The following is a 16,372-nucleotide window of genomic DNA, read 5'->3' as shown; positions in this document are numbered from 1 at the left end:
AAGTGGACTCGGATGAGCATCCTTAGCATAGCCTACAATCCGAGATTACCCGGAGAAGACTTGGGGAATTGAACCATGTAGATTCCCTTCTTATGGCTAGCACACCCTCATCCACACCCCAGTAGCAACGTTTTACAGATTTGAATCAATTGGTCAATAAGCTTTCTGGTGTGGGGATGGGTTGGACATGAAATGCCCAATTTTCCATTAAATTTAACAGCAAATATAACGGTGCTAACGGAAGTGGAATTCATGAACTCTAGAAGCCATTTTACAAATTCAAAAACCAAAATTCAAATTGGGGCACAAATTCAGAAACTATTGCTACAATTGATATGAATATTATGGCAAAATGGTTGTCACAATATTCACTTTGAGACTTCAATTTCATGATTGACATCCTAAGGATCTCCTTTTGTAACATAATTTACTTCAAACATATGGAGAACTTAGATTTGGAAGAACATCATAGTATAATAATTATGTTTATTGTTCGATTTCCTGCAATGTAACAAAGAAAAAGAAAAACGCTATTGTAACCTTATTATAGTATACCCAAAAAATAATAAGTAATTAATCATCCACACCACTACCCAAATACTGAAAGTTTTCATGAAAACCAACAAACCTGTTTGCCAATTGTCAAATCCAATGGCCATAATCAGAGATTTATTCCTGGTCTCCCACAAGATTGGCCTTCTCCCTCAGAACAAATTTTTGTATCTTCCCGGTTGGGCTAGGCAAATCCCCAAATATCACAACTTTTGGAACCATAAAACCAGGCAATTTCCCCTCACAAAACTCTATAACCTCTCTAGAACTTGCTTCACCACCACCACCAAACCCCTCCTTCAACTTCACAAAAGCACAAGGAGTCTCCCCCAAAACCTCATCATATCTCCCCACAACAGCAGCCTGCAAAACTTGTGGATGAGTCAGCAAAACTGCCTCCACCTCAAGCGTGCTAATAACCTCACCACCACAAATGATAATATCCCTTGCCCTGTCTTTCATCTGAATGTACCCATCTGGATGCCTAACTGCCAGGTCACCAGTCCTATACCATCCACCCTTGAAAACCTCATGAACTGGTTTTGAATTCTCTAGATAATCCAGCATCAAAGTGTTGCCTCTGAACATAATCTCCCCCATTGTTTTCCCATCAAATTCCACACTTTCCATGGTGTTTGGATCCTTCACGTCAACCCCTTCCATCATCAGATTGTACTGAGATTGCTTTTGACCAGGCTTGCATGGTGTGACAATTGCTGGCCCAAGAGCCTCTGTCATGCCATATCCATGGCTCACATTGAATCCCAGCTCTGCAACCTTGGTCAAAATCTGAGGTGCTGGCAATGCACCGGCAACAATAATCTCCACCCTTGATTTTATTTCCCTGGCTTGGTCATTTTCTGAGGCATCTGCTAGGATGTTCAAAATAGAAGGTGCACCACACAAGTGTGTTACCTTGTGGAGATGAATTGCTTCAAAAATGAGTTTGGCTGAGACATTTCTGAGGCAGATGTTGGTGCCTCCAAGAGCAGCAACAGCCCAAGGGAAGCACCAACCGTTGCACCGAAACATTTCAACTGTCCATAAGAACACTGGCATTTTTCTCATGTCACTTTGAAAAATGGCTGCCAATGAATTAAGATACACAGCTCTGTGGCTGTATAAAACTCCCTTGGGATTTCCAGTTGAGCCAGAAGTGTAACTCACTGAAATTGGGTCACATTCATTGTTGGGTTTTAGAATCTGAAAGTTGGGCTCTGCTTTTGCCTGCAGCAGGTCATTGTAATTCAGGGTACCTGGTGGAAGGTCAAGATCAATGGGAGAAGATGATGATGATGATTGGTCAAACTCTGGGATAAGAATGAGCAGAGGTGGATTGGACTTTGTTTGGGACAATATGTCCAGTGCTTGCAGGACAACTTCAATGTACTGATGATCTACAAGAATGGCTTTGGCCTCCAACTGTTGTAATATCAATGATAATGTGGGAGAGTCCAGCCTAATATTAAGGGCACAAAGAATTGCCCCTGCCATTGGAACGCTGAAATGAAGCTCATAGAGTGCTGGAATATTTGGTGCAAAAGCTGCAACCTGGCCAGGGAAGAAAATCAACAATGTTAATTACTTGGCTACTATTAGGTACATTAGACCTGCCTCTAATATAAAGCGTGTACAATCCACCATTGAGGTAGATTAACCAACCAACTGTTAGAATATAATCAGTAAATGTTTTATACTATAGGATCACTATATTATTGCACAACTCTTAAAATATAAATAGTAGCAAAATTACGAAATCTGTATAAATGTGCAAATATAAATTAAGTAGGCGTCTATCTCCCAGGATTCAACTATCTATAATTCAAGGGTAATTATTTTATTTTCGGGCTAGGTATATTTCTTTTATTTTCCAGAGACCCCAAGGCCCAAGGCCCAAGTCTTGATTATTTAAATATTAATATTAATCAAGCAAGCCAACCATGATAGTCTTCACAACTAAGCCCATCAGCCCACCAATCTTTATTTAATTGATGTTAAGGTTTCATGCTTATAAAGCATATGGAACCTTTTGTTTTCTCCAATGTGGGACATTTGCTTTCAAACTTCCAACACTAACTACAAGTTTAGTAGTATATTTTCTGCATGTTATCAGAGAATGTTAAACAATCGAATTCTCTTACTTTCAATTAAAAGAAAAATGGTGCTGTTAAACGAACTCTAAAATTAACCGAGTACCCCTTATTACCAAATTATTTATTGAATTACTAATTTATCCTAACATAAAATGACCAAAATAATATATTAAATTGTGAAACAAATGTAATTTTAATAAGTACACACTACTCACCATATTCAACCTTAATCAAACATAAGACAAAAACCTACACTAAATTATAGCATGTTATGTCTCCAGGACTCCTTTTTTCTTGGATTTTTTCCTGATATATATGTTTCAAGATTTCTTTATAACTTTAATTCCCTGTGGCATTTGCCATTTGGCTTATAAACCCCTACAGTAGTAGTGATGGATGACAGAATCATCACTCAGCCCGAAAATTATGATTCAAACAACTTTTTGTCTAATTGACTGCAATCGTTATTTGAGTTGTAGTTGTTCCTACAGAGAAGAAGATTGGTAACAAAACAATAAGCAGATTAAAGAGGGTTGATTGTCTTCGTTATGCCAACCATGATATCATCAACTACTAAAGATCCTAAGAAGCACAGAAACCGTCACAAGGACAAGAAGGTGGGTTAAGGAGCAAGTTCAGGAGCAAGGTGGGTTTAGTGGTCTAATATTGTTCAGCAGTCAGCTCTCGAATGAATTTGGTGTTGTGTGATAAAATATATTAGGGTGTAGTAGGGGCATTTTTAGTAGTTAAATGGGGTGTACTTAGTTAATTTTACATTTTGATTTAAATGTTAAGATGTATTTAGATCATATGGTGTACTCAGTTCATTTTAAGATTTGGTTAACACCAAAAAAAAATAATAATAAAAAAAAACCAAAATGGAACTTTGAGAAATATTTCTTTTTATGTATGATAAAACTATATTATTTACTCTTGCTAATACTAAATTAAAAGTAGATAGAAGCTAGTTAGTCGAATTGAGCCCACTTTCTTTTTTTGGTGTATGTGTATGCGCGCATATATTTGTAAGCCTATCTTTACTTTGACTGACTCTGGGTCTTGTAATACATTGTGTACTACTTTGATTGTGATTGCTCTACCAAAAAGAAATGTGAACATCTCCTCTCCTTTATTACTTTTCTCTATTGGACAATATGTGTGTCACACTAAAGAGCGTACCCAACACAAAAAGTATTGGCTTTTGACATGATCCCACTTCAAATTAAAAGCAAAATTAATCAATTAGTGACATGATCTTGAATTATCTTATAATTAGTGACATAATCAATTACTGACATGACCATTAAGTTATAATAGTCAACCTATATGTGCGGTTGCACTTTATTGTATTGTTAAATATTAGCGTCATAATATTGGTTTTGTTCAGGATATGATGTCATAGCTAGGTATGCAAATTTTATACGACTAATTATGCTAGACTCTTTTTTCCGTAAGAGACTCTCTTATTCTGGGATCACGTCATCACCCGTCTAATCACTTTTATAAGTAAAATTGATTCTTTGTATTTGGGGTAGGACTAACATAAGAAGAAGTTATTGAATAATACGATTGTTCGACTATCTAGTATAATTTATTCACATGTCATAATATAAGTGGATTATCTCTCCAACATAAGGCCGGGTGGAATTCAAATGTAGGAATTCCACTTAGTCCAACCGTTTCACTTAAAACTATCTTCTTGTTTTAATTAGGATCACTCTTGCTCTTGAAGTGCATGAATGCGTGTAACGCATGCAGGACTAAAAATAAAAAGGGCACTTGACTGACGTAACTTTTGGGTTTTAGTAAGTGTTTGTGTTTCCATTGATTTCTTATTCTCAATAAAGATAGGGAGAGGGGTGGATGTATTCTCATTCTTTTCTGCTAGTCCTCTATCTATCCTTATCTTTATCCGCCTAGTCCAGAAGAAGAAAAGAAAAACAAACAACAGACAAAATCTACAAATTGGAATCAGTATAATAAAGAGGGACGAATCAAGAAACAAACGGAAGTACAAGTTTCTAGAGTTGTTTATATAATAACTTTGTAGCTATATATATATAGTATATCATGCATGTATGTGTACGCAATTGCAGCTCTATGGTTGACAGATTAATTGAAGTTGGTCAGCCAGCCGTCATGGGGCAGTTTTATATAAATAAAACGCCGACAGGCACATATAGCTAAGGAGGCTCACCATGTTACTTGGTGGTTCGATGATCATGGGGCTCATGGCCATTGTCCATTTGACCCGCCAATGTGTAAATATATCGTCCCAAGTTGTATGTATTGACTTGTTAAATATTAAAAAATGTATCAAACCCCGACAGTCACGCAATAAAGTACAATGGACTATTGACTTGCTAAAGTCTCAGTCTTTTTGGCAAACTAGTCATTGCTTCGATGGCTTTGCAATATTCATGGCTACCTGCTTTCCTCACTGGTTTTAATCAAACAGATCAAATATCTACTCGATCTCTCGATCTCTCAACATGACATGTCCATGCACTTCCTCCATTTGGAAAACATGATCACAAGTTTATATAGACGTCCTAAAACATGTATTAGCTTACTCTAAGTACACTAACAGATTAATATACGTATAGTAATGCTTGAACTAAAAACACACATAAGTTTGGTTTAATTAGATTCATTTTATACGAAATTTAAACCACAAGATATATTTAAGTTCATGAAAGAATTAAGATTAATAGCTACTCACAACGTCATGGCGAGATATCCCTAGGCGGACAAAAGCTGAAGCGACCTTGAAACATCTTTGATGCGTCTCCTTCCATGAAAATCTCTGGCCACCGTAGACGATCGAAACCTTGTCGCCATGGACGACAGCTGCTCGCTCTAAGAAGCTTATAGGTGACAAGGGCATGTAGTTTGCTAAGCACTGAACAAGACAACCCTTACTCATGGTTTGTTACGTCTATAGCTTATAGGGTCTTCCGCGTAATATGATTCAACATAAGTTAGGTTATACATATATATAAAAGAAACCATGTGGATCTCGTTGCTTCCTCCGCTGACTCGGCACATAAAAGGAAGAAAATAAAATAAAAGAGTTAATCATGCAAATTCTTTTTGGGTGTCTCACGTGAGAGTAATTAATTAAGATAAGGATTAAGGACGAATGCACAGTGGAATCATACGTATAGTTCTTGATTTATTCTTGATCACTCTCTAAACTTTTTTTTTTACTATCCCAAAATTCTGACATAATTTTTTGTATTTTGCAATCAAACGGTTATTTGGTTCCAAAAACACAACCACCGAGAACCCGGTTTTGTTTGCAGGTTAGAGGACATGATACCCCGAACCCCTTTTGATATGGATTTCCATTTCTTAGGAATATGAATATTGTGCTTTCATCAATATTTCACCGTTATTAGAACCATGACCAGACATTGTGCTAATGGTCGGCCTATTTTAAATGGTCTGGCGGTTGCAATATTCTATGGAAGAGGCCATTGAAATTGAAAAGTCATAATAAAAAAACAACATATAAAATTTCAGCCCAAAATAATGCGACCCGGGCCGAAGCCCAAGAGTTAACACATAGTCCTTTTAACAATTTCATTTCCTTCTTGTTTGTGGGGAGACCAAGGAAGAATATTTACCCATGTATGCTTTTCTCTTCAAACAAAAACGGTACTTGGCAAAGTTGGCATTCAATTTCTCACCTAAATGATCGGCTAGCCGCACGTGACTGAAAATGTATTGGTTTTTGTTAGGTAAACGAAAAGTTATTGGTTAAACCAATTTTTCCAACACTTGTCGCTAATCAATATAATGCTATATTTTTTTTCACAAATAAAAAATAATCTTATCTCCACTTGGAGTAAGGCATAATGATCAGGCAACCCTTATTGGAGAAGAACTTAGTTGTAATAGGGATAATACTATTTTGCTATTTCTGACTAATAATGTTCTACCACATATAAATGTTATCGCACGAATTATAACGTTATTGACCGATGATAGCAAAATAGTGATATCTCTGTTTATTAGAAGTCTTTCTCCTCTTATTGATAAAGAAATCCCTTTTGCAAGTTTGTGATTTCAAACAGTTCCCATTACCCCACGTAAACTGATATATCCTCTGATATTTTCCTTTTCCTGTAGGCAGACATATTTTTACATAGACAAAATAAAAAGTTTCAAATACATAGAGAGTGTGAGCGAAAGATAAGAATCTATGACAAGAAAAAAACAAAGAAGTAAGAAATAGTAAGAAAATTATACTACTGGGGTAACTTTGATCAATCATATTCACCTTGATTTCTATAGACTACGTTAAAAGAAGAGATATTCAAAGCACGACTAAGTCTCTAGTTCTAGGTCTGCACTATTCCTGCCCTTATCCTTCAATCGACTGACGTGTTCTGAGGCGAGCTATTCAATCCGTACGCAAACTTTTGAGATATTTTCCAGCAGCCTGCCCAAATACACCGTCACTAAAAATAACCCTCTTGTGCAATTTCCACAACTAAACAAACTTAGAAGAAAAAAGCAAATACAATTAATGGGGTGGGTACTTTGCCAATTTGAGAAAGGAATAGTCAAACAAAACCGCATCCTCGCTACGCTATATATACATATCCCCACGAAACTCAATCCACAGATCAAAAAGACATCAAACACTTTCAGAAAAGGAAAATGAAGTTACAGAGTCTTATCATTTTATCCCTAGCTTTGCTGTTAGGGATCTCAGCAGAGCAATGTGGGAGGCAAGCTGGAAATGCAGTGTGCCCCAATGGGCTGTGCTGCAGCCAACATGGGTGGTGCGGCACCACAGCTGATTATTGCGCCACTGGTTGCCAGAGCCAATGTACCTCGACCGCAACCCCAACCCCAACCCCAAGTGGTGGCGGTGGTGGTGATGTCAGCAGCGTCGTTAGCTCAGCTGTTTTTGACCAGATGCTTAAGTATCGAAATGACGCGAGATGCAAAAGTAATGGGTTCTACAAGTATGATGCTTTCGTTGCTGCTGCTCGGACTTTTAATGGGTTTGGCACAACTGGGGATGTTACTGTAAGGAAGAAGGAGCTTGCCGCTTTCTTGGCTCAAACCTCTCATGAGACTACTGGTCAGTACTCTAACATTGGTCATGATTGTTTGTTTGGTATAAAACTTGTTTAATGATCATTTTGACTTATGGATTATATTGCGGATTTCCTCTTAGTTAGGCACAGAGGCGGAGCTAGAATTTTTAGATGGGGGACTAAATTTTTGGTCAATTTAAACCGGTTTTCTTATCTTTAAAAGAGGACCAACAGTAATTTAATTGTAAAATTTTTATTCATTTTGATTATGCAGGAGGATGGGCAACTGCACCAGATGGACCATATGCATGGGGATATTGTTTTATCAATGAAAATAACCAAGATGTATATTGTACACCATCCGCCCAATACCCATGCGCTGCCGGCAAGAAATATTATGGCAGAGGACCCATCCAACTCACGCAGTGAGTCTCTCTCTTATCTCTTCACATAACAAGTTCCGGTCCATTGACTTGTTGACTTTGACTGAATTGTTTACTTTGTTGACTTTTCTTCTAGCAACTACAACTATGGTCCAGCGGGTAAAGCAATCGGAAAGGATCTGATAGCCAATCCGGATCTAGTGGCCACCGACCCGGTTGTATCATTCAGGACAGCTATGTGGTTCTGGATGACCCCACAGGGAAACAAGCCATCGAGCCATGACGTCATCACTGGCAGGTGGAGTCCTTCTGCTGCAGACAAGTCGGCGGGTCGGGTCCCCGGGTATGGAGTGATCACCAATATAATCAACGGTGGGCTTGAATGTGGGCGTGGCCAAGATGCTAGGGTGGCTGATAGGATTGGGTTCTACAGAAGGTATTCTGAGATTTTGGGAGTGAGCCCAGGGGACAACTTGGATTGTTATAACCAAAGGCCTTTTGCCTAAAAAATACAAAAGGCTAAAATAATCTTATGTACGGTCTACCAAATAATACAATAATCATCCTATGTAATAGGAAATGTCTCGTTTCTATTTCATAAATAAAAGCTTGTTACTTACCATTTGCACTAATCTTCTTTAAATACAAGTGATATTACAACCAAAAAAAGAAAAAGAAAAAAAGAGAGCAACAAACACCGAATGAGCGAGTAAATAATTTTAAACATTCGAGTTATCAATTAACCTTATACTACTTATTTGTCAATTATTATATAAAAATATCAAAGCATCGTTCTTTGTTTGATCCGATTGCCATGAAATTTAAACATAGAACATCCTCTAAATAAACTCTGGTTAATATACTAAAGGACAACTGTAATAACTAACTTTAAAATTAAAGGCATATGGTAATTTCATTCAATTTGTTACTTACTCCACTTGCTCTCTAAACTCATTAAGGTCATAATCTTTTGCAATTTACGATATTTCGTTTTTCATCAACATCCAGGCCTTTTATTTATTTTATTTTTTTGTGAACTGGGGCGAAAATCTAAACACACAAAATGAATTAGCCAACACAAATCAAGCCGGGTCTGGACACCCCTAACAAATCATCCACCAAAGAAGTCCCAACCCAACTTGGAGCCTCATCAACATCCAGGCTTTTCATTTTGGGCCATTACAAAAAACGGGACTTTAGCGCTAACAATGTCAATAACGAACCTAAAGGAGTAAACCTCCCCATGACCCATCACAGCACCCGCAATCCCCAAATCTCAAACCCCTGCAAAACCCTAACACCTTCACCAGCACAGAGCTTCCACCCACCAAAGAAGAAGAAGAAGAAGAAGAAGAAATGGGGAAAATCCCACCATCACTTCGATCCTCAGTTTCAACCGCACTTATCAAAAAGCCATCTTCTTTAGTCCCAAACGAGTCCCCATCTCACAGACCCCATCACTTTCCCAAAAAAACCACCAAGAAAATCCCACCCCAACTTTCTGAGAAAACCAGAGAACCAACCTTCAGAAACCCCTTCACCTCCGCCAACCTCTCAGACGCGAAGAAGGTCTTCAACTCCATCGTCACCACCACAAAAGTCCCACTTGACCTTCGCGTCCACAACGCCCTCCTCCAATCCTATGCCTCAATCTCCACGCTCAATGACTCCATCTCTCTCTTCAACCACATGATCAAAACCCACCCTCCTTTCTCTCCCGACCGATCGACCTACCACATTTTGCTTTCCCAGTCCTGCAAAGCACCTGATCAGACCCTCAAACCCGTACACCAAGTCCTCAACTTTATGCTCACCAATGGCTTCAGTCCCAATAAGGTCACCACGGATATCGCAGTCCGGTCACTCTGTTCGTCAGGTAATGTTGGCCTTGCCGTGGAATTGATCAAAGAAATGTCGCTTAAAAACGCAGCACCGGATTCTTATACCTACAATTTTCTTGTTAAGTGTCTCTGCAAGTCAAGTGCTGTGAGTACTGTTTATGATTTTATTGAAGAATTTAAAACGTCTTTCGGTTTGAAGCCTGATATTATCACTTATACAATTTTGATTGACAATGTGACTAATAGAGAGAATTTACGTGAGGCTACTAGGCTAGTGGATGTGTTGGCAAAGGAGGGAATTAGGCCTGATTGCTATATTTACAATACAATTATGAAAGGTTGTTGTACGTTGAATTTGGGCAATGAGGCACTTGAGGTTTTGAAGAAAATGAAGGCGAATGGTGTGGAGCCTGATCTTGTAACGTACAATACTTTGATTTTTGGGTTATCGAAATGTGGGCGAGTTGTTGAGGCTAAGAAGTATTTGGGTGTCATGGTTGAGATGGGTCATTTCCCGGATGCGGTGACATACACTTCATTGATGAATGGATTGTGTCGGAAAGGGGATGTCTTGGGTGCATTAGGGTTGTTGGAGGAGATGCAAGAAAAGGGGTGTGAACCGAATGTTTGCACGTATAATACATTGCTTCATGGATTGTGTAAAGCAAAATTGTTAGAGAAAGGGCTAGACTTGTATGGGGTGATGAAAGAATGTGGGATGAAGCTTGATACAGCTTCTTATGCTACACTTGTGAGGGCACTTTGTAGGGAGGGGAGGGTGGCAGATGCTTATGAAGTGTTTGATTATGCAGTTGAGAGTAAGAGTGTAACTGATGTTGCTGCTTATACAACTTTGGAGGGTACACTGAAGTGGCTTAAGAAAGCAAGGGAACATGGCCTTGCTACCTAACTGGTATTTTCTCTATTTTCTATAACAACCATATTTTGTCCATGGATTCCAGTAATGTTTTCAAATGTTCTGTGATTGATTATATCCTTGTAACTCAAGATGCCACAGTGATGTTTATCAATTCCCATATTGGCAACAGTGGCCTCTGGTTTTTCTAAATTTATGAAACTTACAAAGGTTGGACTGTGCTGTTGTTTTATTTTCAGTAACGACTAAACTTGGTAATCTCAGTGAAAGTGAAACTGTAGCACTCAAGGTTAAGCAAATGACATTAACCCGGTTGTGTTTGTTTAGTTTATTGTTTACTTGAAGAGAGATATTACACGAGTTTAAAGGTACTGAAGTGAATCCCTTTCGGCAACACTTAAATATGTACAGATGTTTTGTTTCTGAGATATGCTAAAGTTAATGCTGCTTGGATTTGTATGCTTTCTGGTTACCTAGTTTTAGATTATTGGAGCTGTTAGGTTGTTAAATTTGAAATTGTAAGTTTGTCATCTTCCAAATGCCTAGTTGTCATATCTTGGATTGACACAACTGTAATCACGATTTTGAACCCTCTTGTCTTGATCCCTTCAAGAGTGAATGTTGAAAGAGTAGAACCTTTTTCACATCAATGCTTATATGTAGTTGATGTCCATATAATATGATTATGTGGGTTTCACTAGTTGTGCTCTATTAAGGCTCGAAATGTGAATTGTGGTTTTTCTTTTTCTATTATTATGCATGTAAGGCCATTACGTATATCTTTCATCATACAATATCCTGACTAAATCGAAACACTTCTTGTTATTTTGAGCCACCAGGTTTGTTACGGGGCTGTTGTAGGTTTAAGTTTTCAAGAGTCATTCTTGGTGAAGCAAGAAAGCTGAATGTAACATATTAGCACACCTGCAATCTATCAGCACCAGGACAAACAACTCTTATGGTGAACGACAATGATAACAAAATCCCTCAAGTGGAAGGCCCGTCCTGGATGTGAAGCCATGGGGAAGGTTCATACATCTAGCCGTTATCCCTAAGATCTATAATTCCGTGATGCTGCAACAAATTGCAAATTACAGGAGCAGCTTGAGCATATAGCGGAGCCAGATTATCGACCGGCATTAATAACCTTAAGAAACTCAATTTCCCCATTTTGTATTCACCATCCAGACAAAAGTTATCCTATGTGCAAATAATCCTCCAACTAAATCACCATGGTCGCAGCAAAACTTCTCCCCCCTGATTGGCATCAGTCATTATCTACTATTGATTGTTGATCTGCTACTAGCCTACTACTCTGGGGAGCTGTATTGTCTGCTGTTATCCACACACAGATTTTTGTTAAAGTAGTCAAAAGGCATTTATATCTATTCTTTGTAATTGTGGCTTTTTTGAATTTTATGGAAAGGAATAGAATAAGACCCAAATTCTCATATTTGTATGTACCATTGCATGGGGATATCATATATTTTTTATTTTCTAATATATCCCCCATTTAAGTTTTAACCACAGGTGGACATGGGCATGGGCATTTCTCTCTCCAGTTTTGTTCAATTACAATGAAAATCTAAAACCCAAAAAGAAAAAAAGAAAAAAAAAATTTCAAATTAGATTGTTTATTGATCAGTGAACACAATTAGGCAAAGGCAGAAAAGGGTGCCCTTAAAAATGCATCAATTAGCGGTCTCCTAATGAAAAAAGAGTGTAGCATTACTCTGTCTGTGATTTAAGGTTGCTAGGTTTGCGTCCTTCCAACATGGTTATGCAAAGTGCATGTGACACAAATTACAAAATGTGGGCATTTCTGACTCCTGAGGTTTAGGCACTTTTGTGACAGTAACTGCCAACAACCTGCCGCCCTTCTTAACCCAAAAATGTTTAACTATAATGCTTGGTTTTTGGGAATAAAATGTAATTAAAAAGAGGGTCAAAATGTCTCATTGTCTGTGAATAAACAAGCCACCTTAGTGCTAATTGTATGGTACAGAAAATGATACGGAAATCGAGTGGTTACTTGATTGGATGAACCAGACCATTTTGGTTAGACGTACCTAGTTAATTTGACTAGCAAAGCCTAGCTAGATTCTTGTATTTGAGGTCTATAGATTTAGGCTAAATCTTGTCTAAGTTTTGTTCTTTTGGCTTGATTTTAACCCATTGATACCTTCTTTTTGGTTTTCTTAAAAGACCACCAAGCACTGCCAGCCTTTCATGTCCATAAAACAATTCAAAAGGGATATGATTGAATTGTGATTGAGAGAATGGTACTGCTAAATGATTGGGGGAGGCAAGGAGGCATACGGCTCTCACGGCCTGTACATGTTGTTCGTAAAAAAAGATATAGAATTTGTAGTTGTTGGCCAAATTTGATACAGGATCTTCAAATTGCAGGGTGACCCAGATTACAATCACATGCAGGCCGTACTGGGTTGGCATGAAAAAGACCATTCATGTAATCCTCGTCATTTGATGTTATAACTTATATATATATGACTTAAAAGAGTTTGGTTTATTCAATTCAGTATTCACTTTCAATTGTGAGAAAAAGTTAAGAGACTTTTTTTCAAAGCACATAGCTTTTCTTTCAAGTGATTGAAGATGGCTGTTTCACTTTCATCCATAGTACCTGTGAGGTCCATTAGCTTACCATCTAGGCTAAATCCCAATTCCCAAAAGATTGAGTCAGAGCTCAAGAAGTTAAAGACTTTGAGATTTTCATGTGCTGCAGAAGCAGCAAGTTCAAGTCCTCTAGGCAGTGAGGCTCTTCTAGAGGGCTTGTCTGGTCTTGCAGAGTTGTACAATTGCATTGAGGAACTTGTTCACTCTCCACTGACCCAACAAGCTCTCAACCATCACCAACAGTGCAAAACACTAGTGGAGGAAGCACTTGATGGCTCAGTTGGGTTGCTAGACTCTTGTGGCAATGCAAGAGACCTGCTTTTGACAATGAAGGAACATGTTCAGAACCTTCAATCTGCACTGCGCAGGAGGAGGACCGGAGATTCGAGCAGCATCGAAAGCAACGTTCACGCTTACATTTGCTTTCGAAAAAAGGCAAAGAAGAGCATTGCAAAGAGCCTCAGATATTTGAAGAAAATGGAAAGCAATATCAATATTGGGTCATTTTGTCTCTTAGATTTAGACCACAATGTGCAGATAGTGCTTAAATTGTTAAGAGAATTAAGTGCTGTCACAATTTCTGTGTTTCAGTCCCTCTGTGTGTTCCTATCCAAGCCTTTGACCAACAACACAAAGGCTAGCAAATGGTGTTTGGTGTCAAAGCTAATGGCTGTGAGATTTGCAGCATCAGAGAACGGCCAAAAGATTTACAATGAAGTTGGAAGTGTAGATATTGCTCTCTGCTCACTCCATGGCCACATGAAAAAGAGTGATTATGCCAAGACTGATGTGCAGGGGGTTCAGTGGAGACTAGACACGCTGGATTGCAGCATAAGTGGGCTTGAGGGTGGTTTGGAAAGACTCTTCAGATGCCTATTGCAACACAGAGTGTCTCTGCTTAATCTCCTCACACCTTGAAGCTACTCAAAATTCACCAATCATTCATGGCATCCACATTTTATAGGATTGTACCATGTTCAAGAAACCATTTTGTACATTTGTTCCAAAATTATTGGAATTTCTCAACATAATCTGTGTTTTTGTTTACATGCTTGATTTGCACCAAGTATGTCCTATATGAATGCATAGTTAATTTGGACGAAGTTACTGCTGTGGAAATCATTTTGTTTTGTAAGATTGATTTAGTTTGTACTAATTGGAATTATGGATTATCTATTATCATCAAAATAGAATTGCATTAATCACTTACAAAATGTCTCAATCAATATACCAAACTTCAATAAAACACTATAAGAAAACACTATAAGAAGGTCGTGAGTTCGAATCTCTTCCTTCTTTCGTAAAAACTAAAAATACAAAACAAATTATTACCCATTACAATGCAATGGGACAATGTGGCCCAATTATATTAGACCTAAGAATATTGTCATAAAATGCTTACCCCCAACCTAACATGATGTGTCCTACACATCTTTCAATGATTGAGAGCCCTATATTTAATAGGAATAGGTTTATGCCTACTATGTATTATACACTTCTTGGCATAAACTTGTCTCATGAAAAAGTCTTTGATTCTTGCTGACCCAAGAAAACCTATGCGAATACAGACAAAATTTAATCCACCATGCTTTCAATAACATGAGGAAAAAAAAAAAAAAAAAAAGGTATGCAAACATTATTGAGAGCACGTCGGCTAATGAATATAAAAATAATAATTAATTATTTGTTTTGCCTTGAAAAAAGAAAATAAAAAGAAATAATATATCATGCATCATATGCTTGTGCTTTTTTTTTTTTTAATCTTTTTTTTTTGCGAACATGGTCAGTCCACATGCAACTCGTGAATTAATGATATGCCCTTGCTCTAATCGCTGATTAGTTGGGTCTTAAGTGAGTTAATAAGGTGGGAGCTTCTATAATGAGGCCCTTGTGGGCTCTGTACGGCCAAATGGGGCCCAAAAGGCTAAAATAGAATTTTGAGAACTATTTTGCATGTTTAATTTAGTACTTTACATCTCTCTCAAAAATATATATATTAGTATTTTAGATCCATCGAAAATGGGGTTATAAGCTTTATATTTAATATTCAATACCTTTGCAATAATTGTCTTTAGTGCCTTATTAAAGGGGATCATGAAAAACATTACAACTAATTTTGTTCTGAGATGGTAGTAGGATGATAGCGATCAAATAATCAATAAAATAGGTCATTAAAAACTATTTTTATTTTATTTTTTATGCCTGATGTGAGCATGAAAACTACTTTAAGTTGGATGTTATGAGTGCCTTTATGAAATATATTTCTAGCTAGAAGCTTTTTATTAAAGGCATGACATAGATATATAGAAGAATGAAGCCATAGAAAAAGACATTAATAAATAAAAAAAATCAATTGTAACCACAATTTCTCAACTATTCTCTCGTACGATATGCATATATTCAGGACTTAAGTGTGAATTATTTATGATATTGGATTAGATTTGGAAAAATTATAACGATTGAAAAGGGTTATAAAAATTTATGTTCAAAATTGATTCTCTAAAGATCTTTTCAGCTTTTCGGCTAACGCAAGTTACTAGGGAAGTCTACCTATGCTTGCATATTGTTATTGGAATGACTCCCCTTAGAGTCTGTCCTTTGTACTCTTTATTCATATTGATCTAATAAAATTATATCGCCTTTTAAAAAAAGAAAAAAATTTTGACTCCTTAAAACTGAATTTTCTTTTGAATTCCTTCATTTTTTTTTTTTTTTAATTTTTTATTGTGAGGAGGAGCTCATCCTCAATTTGAAGGAGCTCCTCCTTAATTATAATTATGATTATTGAGCCGTAGGCAGCGCATACGTTTTCTCTTGATTTAATACGTTCTCAAGTTAAAGATTGGCATCGATTATTTGCATGCATGTGTAGTGTGTACGTCGTATAAATTCTTAAATCTCCTATTATTAAGAGTAATCGAGTGATCTTAATCTC

General features: G+C 37.4%; 4 protein-coding genes across 4 annotated transcripts; 3 read left to right on the top strand and 1 right to left on the bottom strand.

The window, feature by feature from the left end:
• Positions 1–519: 519 nt before the first annotated feature.
• Positions 520–5,611, bottom strand: LOC117634718 (probable acyl-activating enzyme 1, peroxisomal). The gene is made up of 2 exons (XM_034368914.1): positions 5,368–5,611; positions 520–2,103 (listed from the first exon to the last, which is right to left on the bottom strand). The coding sequence occupies exons 1-2, from the start codon at positions 5,569–5,571 to the stop codon at positions 670–672; spliced, it is 1,638 nt and encodes a 545-aa protein (XP_034224805.1). The 5' UTR covers positions 5,572–5,611; the 3' UTR covers positions 520–669.
• A 1,651-nt stretch (positions 5,612–7,262) lies between these two features.
• On the top strand, positions 7,263–8,707 carry LOC117635050 (endochitinase-like). The gene is made up of 3 exons (XM_034369376.1): positions 7,263–7,743; positions 7,974–8,124; positions 8,219–8,707. Exons 1-3 carry the CDS (start codon positions 7,314–7,316, stop codon positions 8,586–8,588), a joined length of 951 nt encoding a protein of 316 aa, XP_034225267.1. The 5' UTR covers positions 7,263–7,313; the 3' UTR covers positions 8,589–8,707.
• Positions 8,708–9,313: 606 nt separating this feature from the next.
• Positions 9,314–12,253, top strand: LOC117633467 (pentatricopeptide repeat-containing protein At2g17670). Its single transcript, XM_034367090.1, has 2 exons — positions 9,314–10,836; positions 11,640–12,253. The coding sequence occupies exon 1, from the start codon at positions 9,439–9,441 to the stop codon at positions 10,831–10,833; it is 1,395 nt and encodes a 464-aa protein (XP_034222981.1). The 5' UTR covers positions 9,314–9,438; the 3' UTR covers positions 10,834–10,836; positions 11,640–12,253.
• Positions 12,254–13,416: 1,163 nt separating this feature from the next.
• Positions 13,417–14,355, top strand: LOC117635476. Its single transcript, XM_034369789.1, has one exon. The coding sequence runs from the start codon at positions 13,417–13,419 to the stop codon at positions 14,353–14,355; it is 939 nt and encodes a 312-aa protein (XP_034225680.1).
• Positions 14,356–16,372: the final 2,017 nt, after the last annotated feature.

Source organism: Prunus dulcis, chromosome 7, assembly GCF_902201215.1.
Source record: "Prunus dulcis chromosome 7, ALMONDv2, whole genome shotgun sequence".
Classification (NCBI taxonomy): domain Eukaryota; kingdom Viridiplantae; phylum Streptophyta; class Magnoliopsida; order Rosales; family Rosaceae; genus Prunus; species Prunus dulcis.
The sequence above is the reverse complement of the archived record's forward strand: the minus strand, read 5'-3'. Positions and strand labels throughout refer to the sequence as shown.

What these genes read in the sequence shown, in the direction of transcription:
- LOC117634718 (XM_034368914.1), bottom strand. Translation starts at nt 5,571, where the DNA reads ATGAGTAAGGGTTGTCTTGTTCAGTGCTTAGCAAACTACATGCCCTTG. An exon ending in GGATATCTCGCCATGACGTT is followed by an intron (nt 2,104 to 5,367) that starts GTGAGTAGCTAT and finishes TTCCCTGGCCAG; the next exon opens with GTTGCAGCTTTTGCACCAAA.
- LOC117635050 (XM_034369376.1), top strand. Translation starts at nt 7,314, where the DNA reads ATGAAGTTACAGAGTCTTATCATTTTATCCCTAGCTTTGCTGTTAGGG. An exon ending in AACCTCTCATGAGACTACTG is followed by an intron (nt 7,744 to 7,973) that starts GTCAGTACTCTA and finishes TTGATTATGCAG; the next exon opens with GAGGATGGGCAACTGCACCA. An exon ending in GGACCCATCCAACTCACGCA is followed by an intron (nt 8,125 to 8,218) that starts GTGAGTCTCTCT and finishes CTTTTCTTCTAG; the next exon opens with CAACTACAACTATGGTCCAG.
- LOC117633467 (XM_034367090.1), top strand. Translation starts at nt 9,439, where the DNA reads ATGGGGAAAATCCCACCATCACTTCGATCCTCAGTTTCAACCGCACTT.
- LOC117635476 (XM_034369789.1), top strand. Translation starts at nt 13,417, where the DNA reads ATGGCTGTTTCACTTTCATCCATAGTACCTGTGAGGTCCATTAGCTTA.